The sequence below is a fragment of the Neoarius graeffei genome, chromosome 11 (assembly GCF_027579695.1).
Source record: "Neoarius graeffei isolate fNeoGra1 chromosome 11, fNeoGra1.pri, whole genome shotgun sequence".
NCBI lineage: Eukaryota > Metazoa > Chordata > Actinopteri > Siluriformes > Ariidae > Neoarius > Neoarius graeffei.
The window spans coordinates 9,074,954-9,092,393 of record NC_083579.1 but is presented as its reverse complement, the minus strand read 5'-3'; the positions used below and the strand labels follow the sequence as shown (position 1 = coordinate 9,092,393).

The window sequence follows — 17,440 nt, the reverse complement described above, 5'->3', positions numbered from 1 at the left end:
GTGGATATAAAAGTGTTCACATCCCATTAAAATAATGTTTTTCTGATGTTAAAAAAAGAGACCACGATAAATAATTTCTAAACTTTTCCCACCTTTAATGTGACCTGTACAATTCAAATGAAAAACAAACAAATCTGTTAGGGGGGAAAAAATAAAAAAATGTACAGTAAGCCGGTTGAATAAGTGTGCACACTCTTAAACTAATACTTTGTTGAAGCACCTTTTGATTTAATTACAGCATTCGGTCTTTTTGGGTTCACGCCTGCCATCAATTAAAATAACTCTGATTAACCCCAAATAAAGTTCAGTTGTCCTAGTAGGATTTTCCTGACATTTCCTCAGTTGCATCCTCCAGTAAAAGCCAGGGTTCACGGAAAGCTTACAAAGCACCAAAGGGATCTCATTGTTGAAAGGTATCAGTCAGGAGAAGGGGACAAAAAATTTTTTTCCACAGCATTAGATATACCATGGAGCACAGTGAAGACCGTCATCAAGAAGTGGAGAAAATATGGGACAACAGTGACATTACTGAGAACTGGACGTCCCTCCAAAATTGATGAAAAGACCAGATGAAAACTGGTCAGGGAGGCTGCCGAGAGGCCTACAGCAACACTGAAGGAGCTGCAGGAATTTCTGGCAAGTACTGGTTGTGTACTACATGTGACAACAATCTCCCATATTTTCCACATGTCTGGACTATGAGGTCGGGTCAAAGAAAAACATCCAGGCCCGGCTAAATTTTGCAAAAAAAAAAAAAAACCTCTCCCAAAAGCACGTGGGAAAATGTGTTCTGGTCTGATGAAACCAAGGTTGAACTTTTTGGCCATGAGTCCAAAAGGTATGTTTGGTGCAAAAACAACACCGCGCATCACCAAAAGAACACCATAGCCACGGTGAAGCATGGTGGTGGCAGCAGCATGTTTTGGGGTTGTTTTTCTTCAGCTGGAACAGGGGCTTTAGTTGAGGTGGAGGGGAATTATGAACAGTTCTAAATACCAGTCAGTTTTAGCCCAAAACCTTCAGGTGTCTGCTAGAAAGATGATGATGGAGAGGAATTTCATCTTTCAGCATGACAATGGCGACAAAAAAGTTCTGGAATGGCCCAGCCAGAACCCAGACCTAAATCCAATTAAAAATCAGTGGGGTGACCTGAAGAGGGCGTGTCTTGTGCACAGCCCTCGCAATCTGACAGATTTGGAGCGCTTTTGCAAGGAAGAGTGGGCAAATATTGCCAAGTCTAGATGTGGCAGGCTGATAAACTCCGACCCAAAAAGACTGAATGCTGTAATTAAATCAAAAGGTGCTTCAACAAAGTATGAGTTTAAGGGTGTGCACACTTATGCAACCAGCTTATTGTACAGTTTTTATATTGTAATGTTTTTCCCCTTAACAGATTTGTTTGTTTTTCAATTGAATTGTACAGGTTTAATTGTCACATTAAAGGTGGGAAAAGTTTTGAAATAATTTATCGTGGACTCATTTTTTTTTAAATCAGAAAAAACGATCATTTTAAAGGGGTGTGTACATTTTTTATATCCACTGTAAAATGTCTCCACTCTGATTGTCATTTGCATCACAGGTCAGTGTTTCTCATTTCAGTTTGGTTTGATTGCTGATTCAGCTCAACTGCTAACGATCTCGCTCGGTATGCGTTTAATCAGAAGTGTAAGAGGACAGAAAATGTTCAACAGCACCGCAAATCCTCAGATCTTCTGCCCCAGTTTGGCTTTCTGTCAAACAACAGAAATGACTCTGATGCGTTATTTGTATTTAGTAACAGAAGAATAGATGACCATCTGTGATTAATGATCATTAAATCCTGTTTGGCTAATTCGTGCAAGCCTTGAAAAGAATTCTCAAAATCAGGTTTTGGACAGGCACAGACTCTCTGGAGTTCACTCGCTCCGATGTGTGCATATGCATTTGAGTGCAAAAGTTTGCATACCTTTACTTTGAAACCCTAGCCACCTGGGAGGGTGGAGGGAAAATCCCACTCCAACCCCAGTGTTGTGAATTAGCATAATCCAGCCAATTTAGCCTGTGGAGTCATAGTATCGTGAGGAAAAACACTTCAGCACACTCGCAGCACATAGTCACAGGTTTGCTGGTTGGTCAAACAGCAGGGGATATGAAATACTTAGAGGGGATGATGCCAAGATGGATCCTGACACTTCATTGAAGAGGAAAGGTGGGTACCAATACTAATAGCAAGTTATCAGGTGCCAGAATTCCTGAGTGTATCTGTCGTCGCAATGTGGATATAAAATACAATTTAAATTACTTAATGTATTCATGTTTTCCTAGAAAAACCTAACTCGACTTCAACCACAGCAATGTCTTCACACGTACACCGATCAGCCACAACATTAAAAGCACTGACAGGTGATGAGAAGCATGAGAAGAGAACAGTCAGTTCTTGAAGTTGATGCGTTGGAAGCAGGAAAAATGGGCAAGCATAAGGATCTGAGCGACTTTGGCAAATTGTGATGGCGAGATGACTGGGTCTGAGCATCTCCAAAATGGTGCATCTTGTGGGGTGTTCCTGGTATGCAGTGGTTAGTACCTACCAAAAGTGGCCCAAGGATCCAAAGGACAACCGGTTAACCGGTGACAGGGTCATGGATGTTGAAGGCATATTGATTCACATGGGGCATGAAGGCTAGCCCATATGGTCCAATCCCACAGAAGAGCTACTGTAGCACAAACTGCTGAAAAGGTTAATGCTGGCTAAAGCAGAAAAGTGCCCCATGCGAATCAATGAGCCTTCGACACCCAGGATCCTGTCGCCAGTTCACCAGTTGTCCTTCCTTGAACCATTTAGCAGACGCTCTTATCCAGAGCAACGTACAACAAGGACACAAAGTGCTGAACTTCTAGACAAGAAAGTTCCAGTGCCAACTCGACAAGTGACAGCAATACCTAGTGTAATATTCTGTTCGAGTACCAATACTCAAACAGCCAAGGAAACAAACCCACCATATAAAGTACAACTACTGTAAATAGAGAACTCAAAACAGCTAACCCCAGGTTAGACCATACACAGCCTGGGTTGGTCAAGACCGAAGCGCAGTGACACAGTGGGCAGGGAAGCAGTGGAGAGGTGCAACCTGAAGAGGTGAGTCTTCAGTCTGTGCTTGTAGGTGGTCAGGGAGTTGGTAGTTTTGACCTCAATGGGAAGGTCATTCCATCAACGGGGAACCAGGACAGATAGTAGTCTTGAATGGGGTGGGCAGGAACGGAGAAGAGGAGGGGTCAGGAACCACTGCATACCACAAGATGCGCCATTTTGGATATGCTCAGACCCAGTCATCTAGCTATCACAATTTGGCCCTTGCTAAAGTCACTCAGATCCCTACACTTGCCCATTTTTCCTGCTTCCAACACATCAACTTCAAGAACTGACTGTTCTCTTGCTACCGTATATAATACAGTTAGGTCCATATATATTTAGACACCGACACAAATTTTTTTTTTTTACCTGTTTACTGAAACATATTCAAGTTATAGTTATATAATGGACATGGACAAAGTCCAGACTTTCAGCTTACATTTGAGGGTATCCACATTAAAATTGGATGAAGGGTTTAGGAGTTTCAGCTCCTTAACATGTGCCACCCTGTTTTTAAAGGGACCAAAAGTAATTGGACAATTGACTCAAAGGCAATTTCATGGGCAGGTGTGGGCAATTCCTTCGTTATGTCATTCTCAATTAAGCAGATAAAAGGCCTGGAGTTGATTTGAGGTGTGGTGCTTGCATTTGGAAGATTTTGCTGTGAAGAAAACATGCGGTCAAAAGAGCTCTCCATGCAGGTGAAACAAGCCATCCTTAAGCTGCAAAAACAGAAAAAAAAAACATCCGAGAAATTGCTACAATATTAGGAGTGGCAAAATCTACAGTTTGATACATCCTGAGAAAGAAAGAAAGCACTGGTGAACTCCTCAATGCAAAAAGACCTGGACACCAACAGAAGTCAACAGTGGTGGATGATCGCAGAATAATGTCCATGGTGAAGAGAAACCCCTTCACAACAGCCAACCAAGTGAACAACACTCTCCAGGAGGTAGGCGCATCAATATCCAAATCTACCATAAAGAGAAGACTGCATGAAAGTAAATACAGAGGGTTCACTGCACGCTGCAAGCCACTCATAAGCCTCAAGAATAAAAAGGCTAGATTGGACTTTGCTAAAAAACATCTAAACAAGCCAGCACAGTTCTGGAAGAACATTCTTTGGACAGATGAAACCAAGATCAACCTCGACCAGAATGATGGAAAGAAAAAAGTATGGCGAAGGCGTGGTACAGCTCATGATCCAAAGCATACCACATCATCTGTAAAACACGGTGGAGGCAGTGTGATGGCTTGGGCATGCATGGCTGCCAGTGGCACTGGGTCACTAGTGTTTATTGATGATGTGACACAGGACAGAAGCAGCCGGATGAATTCTGAGGTAATCAGAGACATACTGTGTGCTCAAATCCAGCCAAATGCAGCCAAACTGATTGGTCGGCGTTTCATAATACAGATGGACAATGACCCAAAACATAAAGCCAAAGCAACTCAGGGGTTTATTAAAGCAAAGAAGTGGAATATTCTTGAATGGCCAAGTCAGTCACCTGATCTCAACCCAATTGAGCATGCATTTCACTTGTTAAAGACTAAACTTCAGACAGAAAGGCCCACAAACAAACAGCAACTGAAAACCGCTGCAGTAAAGGCCTGGCAGAGCATTTAAAAGGAGGAAACGCAGCGTCTGGTGATGTCCATGAGTTCAAGACTTCAGGCAGTCATTGCCAACAAAGGGTTTTCAACCAAGTATTAGAAATGAACATTTTATTTACAATTATTTAATTTGTCCAATTATTTTTGAGCCCCTGAAATGAAGGGATTGTGTTTAAAAAAATGCTTTAGTTCCTCACATTTGTATGCAATCATTTTGTTCAACCCACTGAATTAAAGCTGAAAGTCTGAACTTCAACTGCAACTGAATTTTGTTCAAAATTCATTGTGGTAATGTACAGAACCAAAATTAGAAAAATGTTGCCTCTGTCCAAATATTTATGGACTTAACTGTATATCCCACCTCTTGACAGGTGCCATTGTAATGAGATAATCTGTCAGTGTCATTCATGTCACCTGTCAGTGGTTTTAATGTCATGGCTGATGGGTATACGCATGGCCGTAACTACCATTGAGGACACCGAGGTCATGTCCTCGGTATTTTTTTCAGAAATTTCAAATTGGTCTACGCTGAATTCGAGCAGTGATCAATGTAAAACGCAGCGTCCACAACCACGTCATCTGTATTTCCCCCAAATAAAATTCACATTCGTCTAATGTCATCTGAAATCTCTCAGCCTCTATCTCTATCGTTGCCGTGTCTAACGCAGCGTCACGCAACGTAGCCTATACTAGTGTCGGCCGGGGAAGTTGGGTTTTGGATAAAACAGGCAGGGTGTAGTCTACGCTCTATCACATATGCCTACCTAACCTAACGTAGGCTAATAGTCACATCGCATTATAGAGCGCACATAACTCTCTCACTCACTCACTTACACACAAATACAGACACACACATACACACAAATAATACACTTTCACACACTCTCTCTAATACATAGTCTTCACACAGAACTAATAGCTCTACATTCTAATGTAATTTAAGATAATGAAATGTAAATAATGCCAATACTTCAGGTAGCTGAGCAATACACTCAGTTCAGTTCAGTTTTGACTTTTATGTCAGACAAAACTCCACAGTTCTGATGGCACAGTTTTAGAATTGTTAAAGTAAATGTGTTGTGAGCCAAACTTACATTACAGGCAATGGTGAGAACACTGTTTCAGAGAATGCATGCAAATGGATCTCAATTCTAGACAGCCAGATAGACTGATGCCTTTACATTACTGCTCAGAATGTCTCTACACATACAGACACCCACAAATAACACACAAACTCTCAGTCTCTCTCTCTCTCTCTCTCTCTCTCTCACACACACACTATTATTATAAGGTGTAATACTAAAGCTTACAATTCAGCAGTTCACACCCTTTCTGTCATGTGTATGCTGCAATGTAAATAATGCCAATACTTTAGGTAACTGGTACTTTAGGTCTGTATACTCAGTTCAAGAGTTCACTACCTTTCTACTTTTGTGTCAGATAAAACACCACAGTTATGGTGCCACAGTTTTAGAATTGTTAAAATAAATGTGTTCACCACCAAATCTATCCTTGGTTTGTTATTTATTTATTCATTCATTTATTTATTTATTTAAGTTCTGCCGGTGGGGGGGGGCGCGTGCTTCGATGCTGTCAGCCATGCTTGACCTCGGTATTTGAAAAATCCTGGCTACGGCCCTGGGTATACGGTATACGCTGTAGCAAATTTTCAACTGGAACGTATTACAAACAAACCGTGTGTTTAATGTAGACACACCCAAAGAGGAAGCAAACTTTTGCATTCAAATTGTACATATTTACTTCTTGTTGGAATGAAATAAAGCCTAAATCAAATAAAACTTCTCAGTAGTTTCATCACGTTCCCATGACAACCGTTCACTTTACAGCATGAAAAGAGGCCAAGGGTCACTGTGTATAAAGCCTCGGTTACAACCGGCCGTACGTGCTCCTACGGCTGGTCTACGTGCAAAAAAACGCAAGAAATGCACGGAGGACGCGCGTGTGATGTGCTGATTTTCGAGCTGTAGACTGGCCGCAGAGGTTCTTTGTCATGTCAAACAAACTCTACGGGCGCTTACGTTTTTTTCAGGTTGCAAGACAAACTTACGGCCAACGTGCGTCTTTCTCCATGGACAAAAAAAAAACGCAGCGATTTGGGAAACGCCAAAAATCGCACGGCCAAAAAATCGTACGTCCGGTTGTGACCTAGGCTTAAATGGAGATCAACAACTCTATCTTTAATGTGTAATCAGTTTTCATCACACTACACTCAGGCTTTGGTAATTAGTTCAGTCAGGTGTGTTAAATGAGACAAACTGATAACCTCTACATCTCCGAGTCTCTATCCTTGTTCTACAAATATAGGTCAAGATAAATGCAGAAATGTATTACATGTATAGATTTTATTACCAAAATTATAATGTTTTGCACAGATTTCTGAATTCAAAAAAAAAAAAAAAAGGCCACTCACCATTCCGGAGGCATGTTTGGGTTTAACACTGTAGGCTGCTTTCTCTCGCGTCTGTCTGATCGTCTCTTCAGCTAACTTTAACCTGAAAATGCAGCAAATTCAACATTTGACATGCTTTCGAGTTACCCTGGCAGTTGGAAGTCGAACCTGGGAATGACATCACACACGAGTTGACCGTATTCCAGTACAAGTCATAAAATCAATACCAGTTGATAAAACGCAGTCCTGTGTGTATGACCAATTAAATGAGACGCGCATAAGAGCAAATAAAGAGTATATTACTCCATCTTTCTCCTACTGATGCATAGAGCAGCCATCCTGGATTTTGAAGTCGGGGTTTGTGACGTTCTTCCGACTTTCCAAGTCGGAAATCTTACCCCAGGGGGCGTTCCAATCCTTGATTTGCAAGTGACGCCAAAGCAAAATACCTTAGAAACCCGGATGTCGGCCATGTTGGTGGATATACGGTACAAATGCGGGCTCAAGTGACATTCCAGACAAAACATAGTCATGCGTGCGCAACTCTCTTTGTTTTTCTACTGCTTTAAGTGTTCTTTTAGCTCTGCCATATCTTTGTGCTGTATATGGTTGTGGTCACAACAGTACTCGTGACCATGGTACATTACGAAGTTTTAGAATTCTCTTCGTGATTCGGAAAGAGGGCGAGGAAACGAGCACGGCTGAACATCGGCAGGGCTGATCTAACAGGGACTAAAACCAAAACAGCTCGTGTTTGCAGTGACCATTTTATCTCAGATGAGATTCAAAAGCTTTCTGGATAATATCATGGAAAAATTTTATTTCATGTTGCTAGAATTTTGCTATAAAATGAGCATTCTCTTGTCGTGGTTCACTCAGTCGTTGTTATAATTTTATAATTATAAAATTATGTTATAATTTTAGAGAGTGGTTGACCTGAAATAAATTGAAATGGGATTTGTGAGCCACAAAGATAGAGACTTGTCAAAATTTCACACTTCGTCTGTTCTGGTTTAATTAAAGGACATGGGACATGAAACATAAATGCACGCTATCTCAATTTCTTTCCATTAAAAATATGAAATAATTGCATCAACAAATACAAAATTATCTATTAAATTCAGCAAAATCGTTATATTCGTGATGATTATATGGCATTTCTGCTCGAGCTCCGATATGCATATTTTACAACTGGAAGAGCCGCTGTCACGTGATCATACATCACAAAAACTTTCGGGTACAGCACAAGCGGGTAGATGAATATGGAGAAGTGTGAATCGTGATGATGACGAATGCGACAAAATAGTTTTTGTGTCTTGGATGACAAGAAAATTGTTTCGTTTTTAGAGTGTTTAACGTACATTGAACATCATGGTGTATTGCGACCTCCCAGTCAGTCAGACGCGCTGTCACTCCTGTTAGCAATGTAGCTAGGCTCAGCATGGCCAATGGTATTTTTTGGGGCTGTAGTTAGATGCGACCAAACTCTTCCATGTTTTTCCTGTTTACATAGGTTTATATGACCAGTGACATGAAACAAAGTTCAGTTACACAAATTGAAACGTGGCGATTTTCTATGCTATGGAAAGTCTGCACTATAATGACAGGCGTACTAACACCTTCTTCACGCTTCGACAGCGCATTGATACCTTCACTCGGAGTTGTACCATTATTTTTTAGACAGGGCGGACGGACCAGGGCATTCGCCCGCCTGGCCGTGCCCGACGAGGAGCGCTCTCGGCCGGCTTGGGAGGCAGATGGCAGCCCCTCCTGGAAGTGTGGTTTTACCATGGGCCTCATGCGGAAAAATGCCGAGGTGCATTCGCTAAGCAACTGAAAGCCGAGGTAAGGATTAGTATTATAATTTTGGGTGTATCAATTATTGATTATCATAATTCTGACTCGTTTCGCCATTTTGAATGTTTTCATCTCGGACTCTGGAAGCATTGTATCTCAATCAATCTCGAAAAATATCAGCAAAAAAAACGAGCTTGCAACGGACTTTAGCTAGATCTATGATGAACTTTCAATGTATGATACAAAAATAATACTTCTTTCAACAGATCATTAGCCTTTGAGCAGAATTGTTTTTAACTTACCAGGAAGTGTTATCGAGCCGACCGCTTTCAGTTTCATGGGGATTGAATGAACTCTCACTCTCAGAATCATCTGACCCGTCAGAGTAAAGACAAGATCCATGTTCATGTGAATTTCCAGCTATCGGTTCGAATTGATAGGGTCTAACTTCACATCTCTGTGAAACATCGGGAATGTCACTGTCGATGGTGTCCATTTCGGTAACCTGTTTACATTAGATTCCCAAGCGCTGGCTCCTTGGGAAGTTTTTGTGACGTCACGGGTCACGTGACCACCTAGCTAATTAACGAATCATTGTTTTACGCTGATGTATAAAAAAGTTGAATAATGTGATGATTTTCACATTTTTGACGCCCTGCAGTGATTTAGATGGCATTTCTTATGTCCTTTATACATAATTATACCCAGAAAAAAATCCATGTCCCATGTCCTTTAATAACCCATCCAGAGACAAAGTTGTTATAGGCTCCCAGGAACTTAAAAGCCTTCATTTGAGATTTGTCGACCCAAGAAGTCTGCCAAACCAGATAGAACGCGATATCTGGGTACTTGATGGTCGGTGGAAGCGTCTTATCCTCAGAAAAATCCGACTTTTTAAAATAATATGGGTCAAAACCACACATATCTATCTTCTCTTTGTATCGAATCTTCGCTCGATTGTTCAAATCGTGGTAATACTGAGAAAATTCAGCATTGTTTACAGACATGCTTTCAGCGGCTGTCATCCTAGTTGCTTGTGTATCCACCATCATGGCGGACGCTCATGAGGTAGCACATTTTGAGCACATGGTTGCAAGTCATCTATTGAGGTATTTCACTCATGTGACCAAGTCATGTGATGCTGCCATTTTGGACGGCACGGCTCGAATCGGTTTGAATGCGAGGAAGGCGACAAACGAAAAACATAAAAGAAAAAGGAGCGAGATGCAGAAAACACCTTCACTATCCAGCGACGTAGGGCATTTACAGGGCAAGCAGAGGGAGAGGTATTTGCAAAAATTGAGGTTAGCAGGCTTAGAGAACGACGTTTACCTGCTTCCACCAGGATTGTTCACTGACGTACGGAAGTACACGAAGCCCTCGTCTTTACCTGACTTCGGCCCACATGATCTGTATACCTATGTCGTTAAAAACCCATCGCCATACACAGGTATTGATCTGAAAGCGTACAAGAGTTTGGATGCCTACAAATATTTTGTGTCAGGCTGGGTAACATGCCTACATCAGCGGGTCGTCCCTGGAGCCGGTGGTCGCCATCTTATTACAGCTAAGGTTTGTTCACATTTTCATTTACTTTCGGTCCTCAGGATAAACAAAATGTTATTAAATGTCATTGAAATAACTTCTTAGTCTGTTGAGACATGGCCCGTTATAAATTTGCTGTTACCAGGCAATGACTAAGAACTGTATTATTAGGGTCGGTGTAGTTGTAGCAGTGTACTAGCAACTAGCTGTTAGCACTAGCTAATGTCAACAACATCGTAGCTGGTATGTTACTGTAGCAATGTTTACGTTCAGTCATTTGGATGACTGTTAAAACCTTTCAGTCTCAAGTTTTTCCTTTACTGGATTTACTAGTTTACTGAGCTAGCGCGCTCGGCCAAACCGGGAGCCATCGCGTGCTCTCCGGCCAGGCCGGGAGCCATGGCGTGCTCTCCGGCCAGGCTGGGAGCCATGGCGCGCTCTCCGGCCAGGCCGGGAGCCATCGCGCGCTAGCTCAGTAAACTAGTAAATCCAGTAAAGGAAAAACTTGAGACTGAAAGGTTTTAACAGTCATCCAAATGACTGAACGTAAATATTGCTACAGCAACATACTAGCTACTGTTGTTGACATTAGCTAGCTTGCCGTCCAAAATGGTGGACACCGGGGCGTCACGTGACCCTGTGACGTCAGGTGAAATACCTCAATACGCATTTCCAACCGGGAACTTGGAAATCCCAACTTCCCAGTACAAATGGAACGCACCATAATTCCTCAAGCTTTATTCCTGTCACATCTCAGTCAGTGGAAGATGGTTTTCGCTTTTTTGATTGACTCTAAATTGAAATATAGTGTTCCAGAGTGCATAAGGAATATGTCCACGTCAATAAAGTGTTTTAAAAACAGCCTTCTTTAACTTAAGACCTTCTCAGTTGAATTGATCATGTTCCTAAGAATCCAGAAAGCGTCCTTCTTCTGTCCTGAAGACTTTTCCATGCTGGGAAACTTTACAAAGTGACTGTTACGGAGTGCTGACACCCGCGACTCCTTCCATAAACGTTAAAACAATGTCTCCTAAGAAAAACTTCACCACATCAATGATGATATGTTTTTTTCTTAAACGTCTGTTTATCATTAGACGTAGATGATGTGGAGAGTCCGCCGTACAAGTCTGTGTGAATAAGCTGTTGCTGTAGGAACAATAACGTACAAGAACGAGCGCATCCAATTAATATAGTCGTATAATCATTTTATTAGCATAATTCAGCTGCACCGCGGTATCATGCATGTGGTATTTATTAAGGACAATATTTTGTTTTGAGATTTTGCACATTTTAGACTTTTTATTGTTTACCAACATAATCACAAAACTCTCTTTACACCATCAGTACTTCATTCATCTTTCAACAATGTGCAATTAATTATCAGTACTCGCACGAGTCACTTTGTCTAACGTGCTCGCACTACCCCTCCCCCCTTCGCCACACTACCCCCTGAGATAATGCATGCGCATACTTTGCCATATGACTCAATTATTTCTATTTCTACTTTAATTTTACTTCTATTTTATATTTAGAACTTTGAGTGTTTATATGGGCGGCATGGTGGTGTAGTGGTTAGCGCTGTCGCCTCACAGCAAGAAGGTCCGGGTTCGAGCCCCGTGGCTGGCGAGGGCCTTTCTGTGCGGAGTTTGCATGTTCTCCCCATGGGTTTCCTCCGGGTGCTCCGGTTTCCCCCACAGTCCAAAGACATGCAGGTTAGGTTAACTGGTGACTCTAAAGCTACATCCACACGACAACGAGATTTTATTAAAAAAAATATCGCGTCCACATGGGCAATGGATCAGTAAAATCTCAGGTACATATGGCAACGCAACGCTTGCTGAAAACGATGCAATACACATGCCACACCTCTAGGGGCGCTGTAAGACGGTCCCATTGGAGACACCAGAACAATAGAAGAAGTAGACGCATGCGCATAAACCCCTTCTTCTACCCGGTGTGAAGCACTGTCAGGAACAAACACACAACAACAAGAAGATGGCTGCGACTACGCGAGGAAATCGTGCCTTCTGTGTGTACAAATTAGTTTTATTAGTGTGCATAGTTTTATATAACTTAATTTTCTCATTGTGTGTGAACATTTTGAAAAGCAGTCTTATCCATTAAAAAAAAAGAAATTCAAGAAATGGTTCAGTTACTTGTTTATTTAAAAGAAAAGCTGTATACAAAAGTGAATGCAATGCAGTGGTTCATACAAAACAGCGAGAGTGCTGCTTGTTCTAGTCATGTGGTTGTGACGTCATCGTAAACAAATCCGTTCTACTCATCCAGACGACTTCGCAACGGCGCCGTTGCCAGATTTTCCCACTCTGGAACCCGTTCTCAAAAAATATCGTTGTGGGGCACCCAAAACGCCGGTGCCGTGTGGACGCCAGGCTGAAACGATAAACAATTTTATCAGATTCACCTGAATCCGTTGCCGTGTGGACAGGGCCTAAATTGACCGTAGGTGTGAATGTGAGTGCGAATGGTTGTCTGTGTCTATGTGTCAGCCCTGTGATGACCTGGCGACTTGTCCAGGGTGTACCCCGCCTTTCGCCCGTAGTCAGCTGGGATAGGCTCCAGCTTGCCTGTGACCCTGTAGAAGGATAAAGCGGCTAGAGATAATGAGATGAGATGAGTGTTTATATTACGATACTGCTAAACTCCTGTAGGGTTCCAATGCTGAGAGACTTGGTTTTGGTTCTTATCTCGTCCAATGCGTTTCATTGTACAGCTCACCTTTTGTTCACACACACACACGACAAATAAAACTGAACTGAATTGACATTTTAATCTTTTCTATTCATGTAACCCAACAGGCAGTGAGACCCACCGTTCCTTCAGCAGAAGTTTGTTCTCTCTTTTCCACAGGTCTTTAAAGTCGGAGGAGAACTCGTGCCAGACAGAGAAGAACGTGTTTGGGGACACCTCCTTCTCCTCTCCTTTAGGTTTCACTGAGAAAAACGCACTCAGGTCCAGGAAGCTGGGAAAAAAAAAATCACATCAGAAGTAAAACCTAAATGCTACGTTCTTCACATTATGGCTTGATGAAACTGACCAGCAGACTTTCAACATGTGACGTGATTTTGAGAATTTAACTGAAGAAATAAGACACTTGTATGTATCTGTTACAGGTGATTTTTGAAATCAGGTGAATCTGGATTCACCTCGGTGATTCTAGATTTACCAAGGTGAATGAGGTTGACGTTCTTAAAATGGATTTTTTTTTCCTTTGGGGGGAAGTGGGGACTCCTTAAAAAAAGGGGGGGCTTGGATTTTTTAGGGGGTTCATGAAAGAATGAGAACACTTTAACAAGCGCTCTCTATTCACATTTCCCCCTCACATCTTCTATCCTCGTATACCTTTCTAACCAGAATTACACTTCTATGCCCGTCTTTCCATCTAATTTAATTAGCTCCCCCCCCCACGTTTTACTGTACTCACTGGGAAGCAAACACATGACCTTCTGCTTTGAAGTCCACCACTACACCACGGAGGACTCCGTTGCAACAAAGGAATTAACCATTTCATAAGATTACCCAACCCTAACCCTAATTCACCTTCATAAATCTAGAATCACCTTGATGAATCGTGGGCGGCATGGTGGTGTAGTGGTTAGCGCTGTCGCCTCACAGCAAGAAGGTCCGGGTTCGAGCCCTGTGGCCAGCGAGGGCCTTTCTGTGCGGAGTTTGCATGTTCTCCCCGTGTCCGCGTGGGTTTCCTCCGGGTGCTCCGGTTTCCCCCACAGTCCAAAGACATGCAGGTTAGGTTAACTGGTGACTCTAAATTGACCGTAGGTGTGAGTGTGAATGGTTGTCTGTGTCAGCCCTGTGATGACCTGGCGACTTGTCCAGGGTGTACCCCGCCTTTCGCACGTAGTCAGCTGGGATAGGCTCCAGCTTGCCTGCGACCCTGTAGAACAGGATAAAGCGGCTAGAGATAATGAGAATGAGATGAGACCTTGATGAATCCAGATTCAAAAATCACCTGTAACAAGTCTATAACAGACAGAGCTATGGTGATGTAAGAGAACTGTGAACAAAACCAAACAATCCAGTATATGCATGAGAACGAATAAGCACAGCATGTTTATGTTCGAGTTAAATCAAGTTCAACTAGGGCTTTATTGGTACAAGTGGGAAGTAACGCGCCAGCAAAAAGGTTGAGTCGAAAATAAAATTTTACAAATAAATAAAAGGATGACAAATTAGGAGCTAGTTAGGGGGAAAAATTCCTCATATTTGTTCGTACTATTCTTGGGTTCCAGTCACATGGCTTTTCTTCGCGATTTCGCTTCTGGTAAAACAGCTGGTGGTTTAGCAAACCAAAATGGCTGCCGTAGTGCAAACAACTAGCGATAACTTATCAGAGTATGCTTGTAATCTAGAATCCACTGCTGGCTTTAGATATATTCAGAAGATCGCTACGTGCAATGGAATCGACGCCTATAGTCTGGGAAAGAAGGATTTGTTATACGATCTCGAAAACTAGCCTTCAGTCGAGGCCCCAGACATCTCCAGCTATCTGGTGTTACAGACGTCCTTCTACACCGCAAAACAGATGAAAGCGTGGAAGAGTATGGAGGCTCACAACTGTTTTGTATGTGGCTGGGTAAAGGACCTCGCTATCAAGTCGCTGCCGAATGAATTCTGTATTGTTTTTGCCCATGTATGATTTTTTTTAAAGCTTTTCATTCACATCTTTACAACAAAGCACAAACAAACAACAGTTGGCTTGATTCTCACTTGTGTTGGCTCTTATCTCTCAGGTAAATCATTCACAAAGATCATCAGAAACCCCTTTAAAGACCTGGATCTTAGTTAAACAAGACGGAGAAGAAGTGATCACGGCGCATTGTAACTGCACGGCTGGGGAAGAATTTTGTCACGACCTTCATGCATATTAGCCCAAGAGCAGCTTAGCTCAAAATTGAGTCCAACCCGGAACAAATTAGTAACAAGCTGAATTTTTCAGAATATGTTCAGAATACCCTTAGGAATAACATACTAAAAGTCCCCGGGAATCCACCTTGTGCTCTCTGAGAAATTCAAGATGGCGTCCAAAATGGCCGCCGATTGGAGATTTTTCAATATCTCAGGGATAAAACATAATATAAATGCAATTAAAATGTTAAATTATATGTTCTCTCATACAAGCAATGCAAATTCACCATTGTCACACTGTTAAAATTAAAATTAACCAAGATTACAAGGTCATTAATGTGGAAATTACATGGAATTTGATGGTTGACATGATTGACAGATTAGCTTAGCAGGCTACCTACATACATGAACATAATGTAAGACAACAATTAGACATCAATTTCCTTAATATTTAGTGCATCTTTAAGCTTTGATAAAATATTAAAGGGAAATTAAATTTGAGAACTCTATCTTCTAAAACTACAATGGCAAGCTGTTTCAGTACACTTCTTCAACATTCCGGCGACTTTCATGACAAAAAGGTCTGCCTCAATAAAAGTTCTTGCTTATAAACAATGAGTAGACTTAAACACTTCTCAGTGCCTCAGTTGGAATGCTTGGACCTTTGTTGTACCATCAATGAAGTAGGGAATTTATTCAAGCTTGTTTAAGGGTGGAAAAAAATTCATCTTTGAGTTTCTAGCGCCAGTCTTTACTACTAGCAATGCCAGTGTGTTCGGACAAAAAATGACTAAACTCAGCATGACCTTTTAAAAATGACTGAACTCAGCATGACCTTTTAACATGCCATTTTTCATTTTACACCACCAATTTACTTTAATTAATATTAATGAAAATAAGTGCTCCAACCCCTAGTAATTGTGTTTGCTGTTTTGTGAACAGAATAGGATGATACGGAGTGAACGAGTAACCAATGGATCCACACTCTATAATCGGTAGTGTACATTAAATAGCACATGTATAGATTTACAATTATAAGTCTGTAATTATTATTGATTGTTGAAGTTGAAAGTTATAGAACAATGACCAGTTGTCTTCTTGTAAATAGGTTCATTATTTGAGGAACACTCAGTCGCCATGATTTATTGTGTTGGATTAGCTTCTTGTTATAATGAACAATATATGTAAATAAATTGTTATAATGGATTGAAGGTAATGTTTTGGAGTTCATGATGTTTTTGGTTTTAGTGAAACTCCCAGTGCCAAAAATATGACAATCTAACCAGACATGGCAAGCGAACACATTATACACAAATATACTGTTATAATAATGTGTACATTGTTATTATATAATGTTAATACACAATGTAATTAATACACACATGTTGGAATTTACTCTCCTACCCTACAAAACATATATTCTGACCTTTTAATTGCAATAATATTTTGTTTTGGGCCTGAGATATGGGCAGATCTCCATTTGGCGGCCATTTTGGATGCCATCTTGAATTTCTCAGAGACCACAAGGGGGATTTCCGGGGACTTTTAGTATGTTATTCCTAAAGGTATTCTGAACATATTCTGAAATTTTCAGCTTGTTACTAATTTGTTCCGGGTATAACCCTATTACTCCTGGGCTATATAGACTTTGTGAGGAGTGAGGAGGAAACAAACAAACAGCTGGGGACTTTAGTGCTTTATGACGAAAAAAAGAGCTGTAAAATAACAACACATAGCAAGAAAAGTATTTGGAAAGCACTAAGGACGTAGCTGAGAGGGAAATACAAACCTTTCACCAAGTGAAACTCGAGCATGCTTCGACTTGGCTCCCTTCGATTTCAGTCAGAGGGTCAAAAGCCACCTTTCTTGACGTCTTTTTGTGAAATCCTGTGTTCGTTCACACTTTTTTATTAGTTCACGAGGAACCCTGAAGAAACTTTTATCATTTTTACGGTTTGATCGAGTCGAACAACCTAAAACAATGCAAGCGTAAGGCATTTTTCACGCAAGGAACGCACCTTCTCCGTACAAACGCTTTGTCAACTGAGCTTTGGTAGACCACCAGCTAAAGTCTTGAATAA

At 41.4% G+C, this 17,440-nt stretch overlaps 1 protein-coding gene across 2 annotated transcripts in view; it reads right to left on the bottom strand.

Moving 5' to 3' along the window:
- Positions 1 to 1,476: 1,476 nt before the first annotated feature.
- fmn2a (formin 2a) overlaps positions 1,477 to 17,440 on the bottom strand; it is a 144,891-nt gene continuing 128,927 nt past the window's right edge. The window contains exons 16-18 of one of the 2 annotated variants that reach the window (XM_060933370.1): positions 13,309 to 13,458; positions 7,155 to 7,236; positions 1,477 to 1,730 (exon numbers count right to left, since the gene is read on the bottom strand). In XM_060933370.1, coding sequence (XP_060789353.1) covers positions 1,704 to 1,730; positions 7,155 to 7,236; positions 13,309 to 13,458 — 259 coding nt within the window. In that variant the 3' untranslated portion in view covers positions 1,477 to 1,703. Of the gene's footprint in view, positions 1,731 to 7,154; positions 7,237 to 12,656; positions 12,870 to 13,308; positions 13,459 to 17,440 lie in introns of those variants that run through there. The other variant, XM_060933369.1, reaches the window with a different exon arrangement.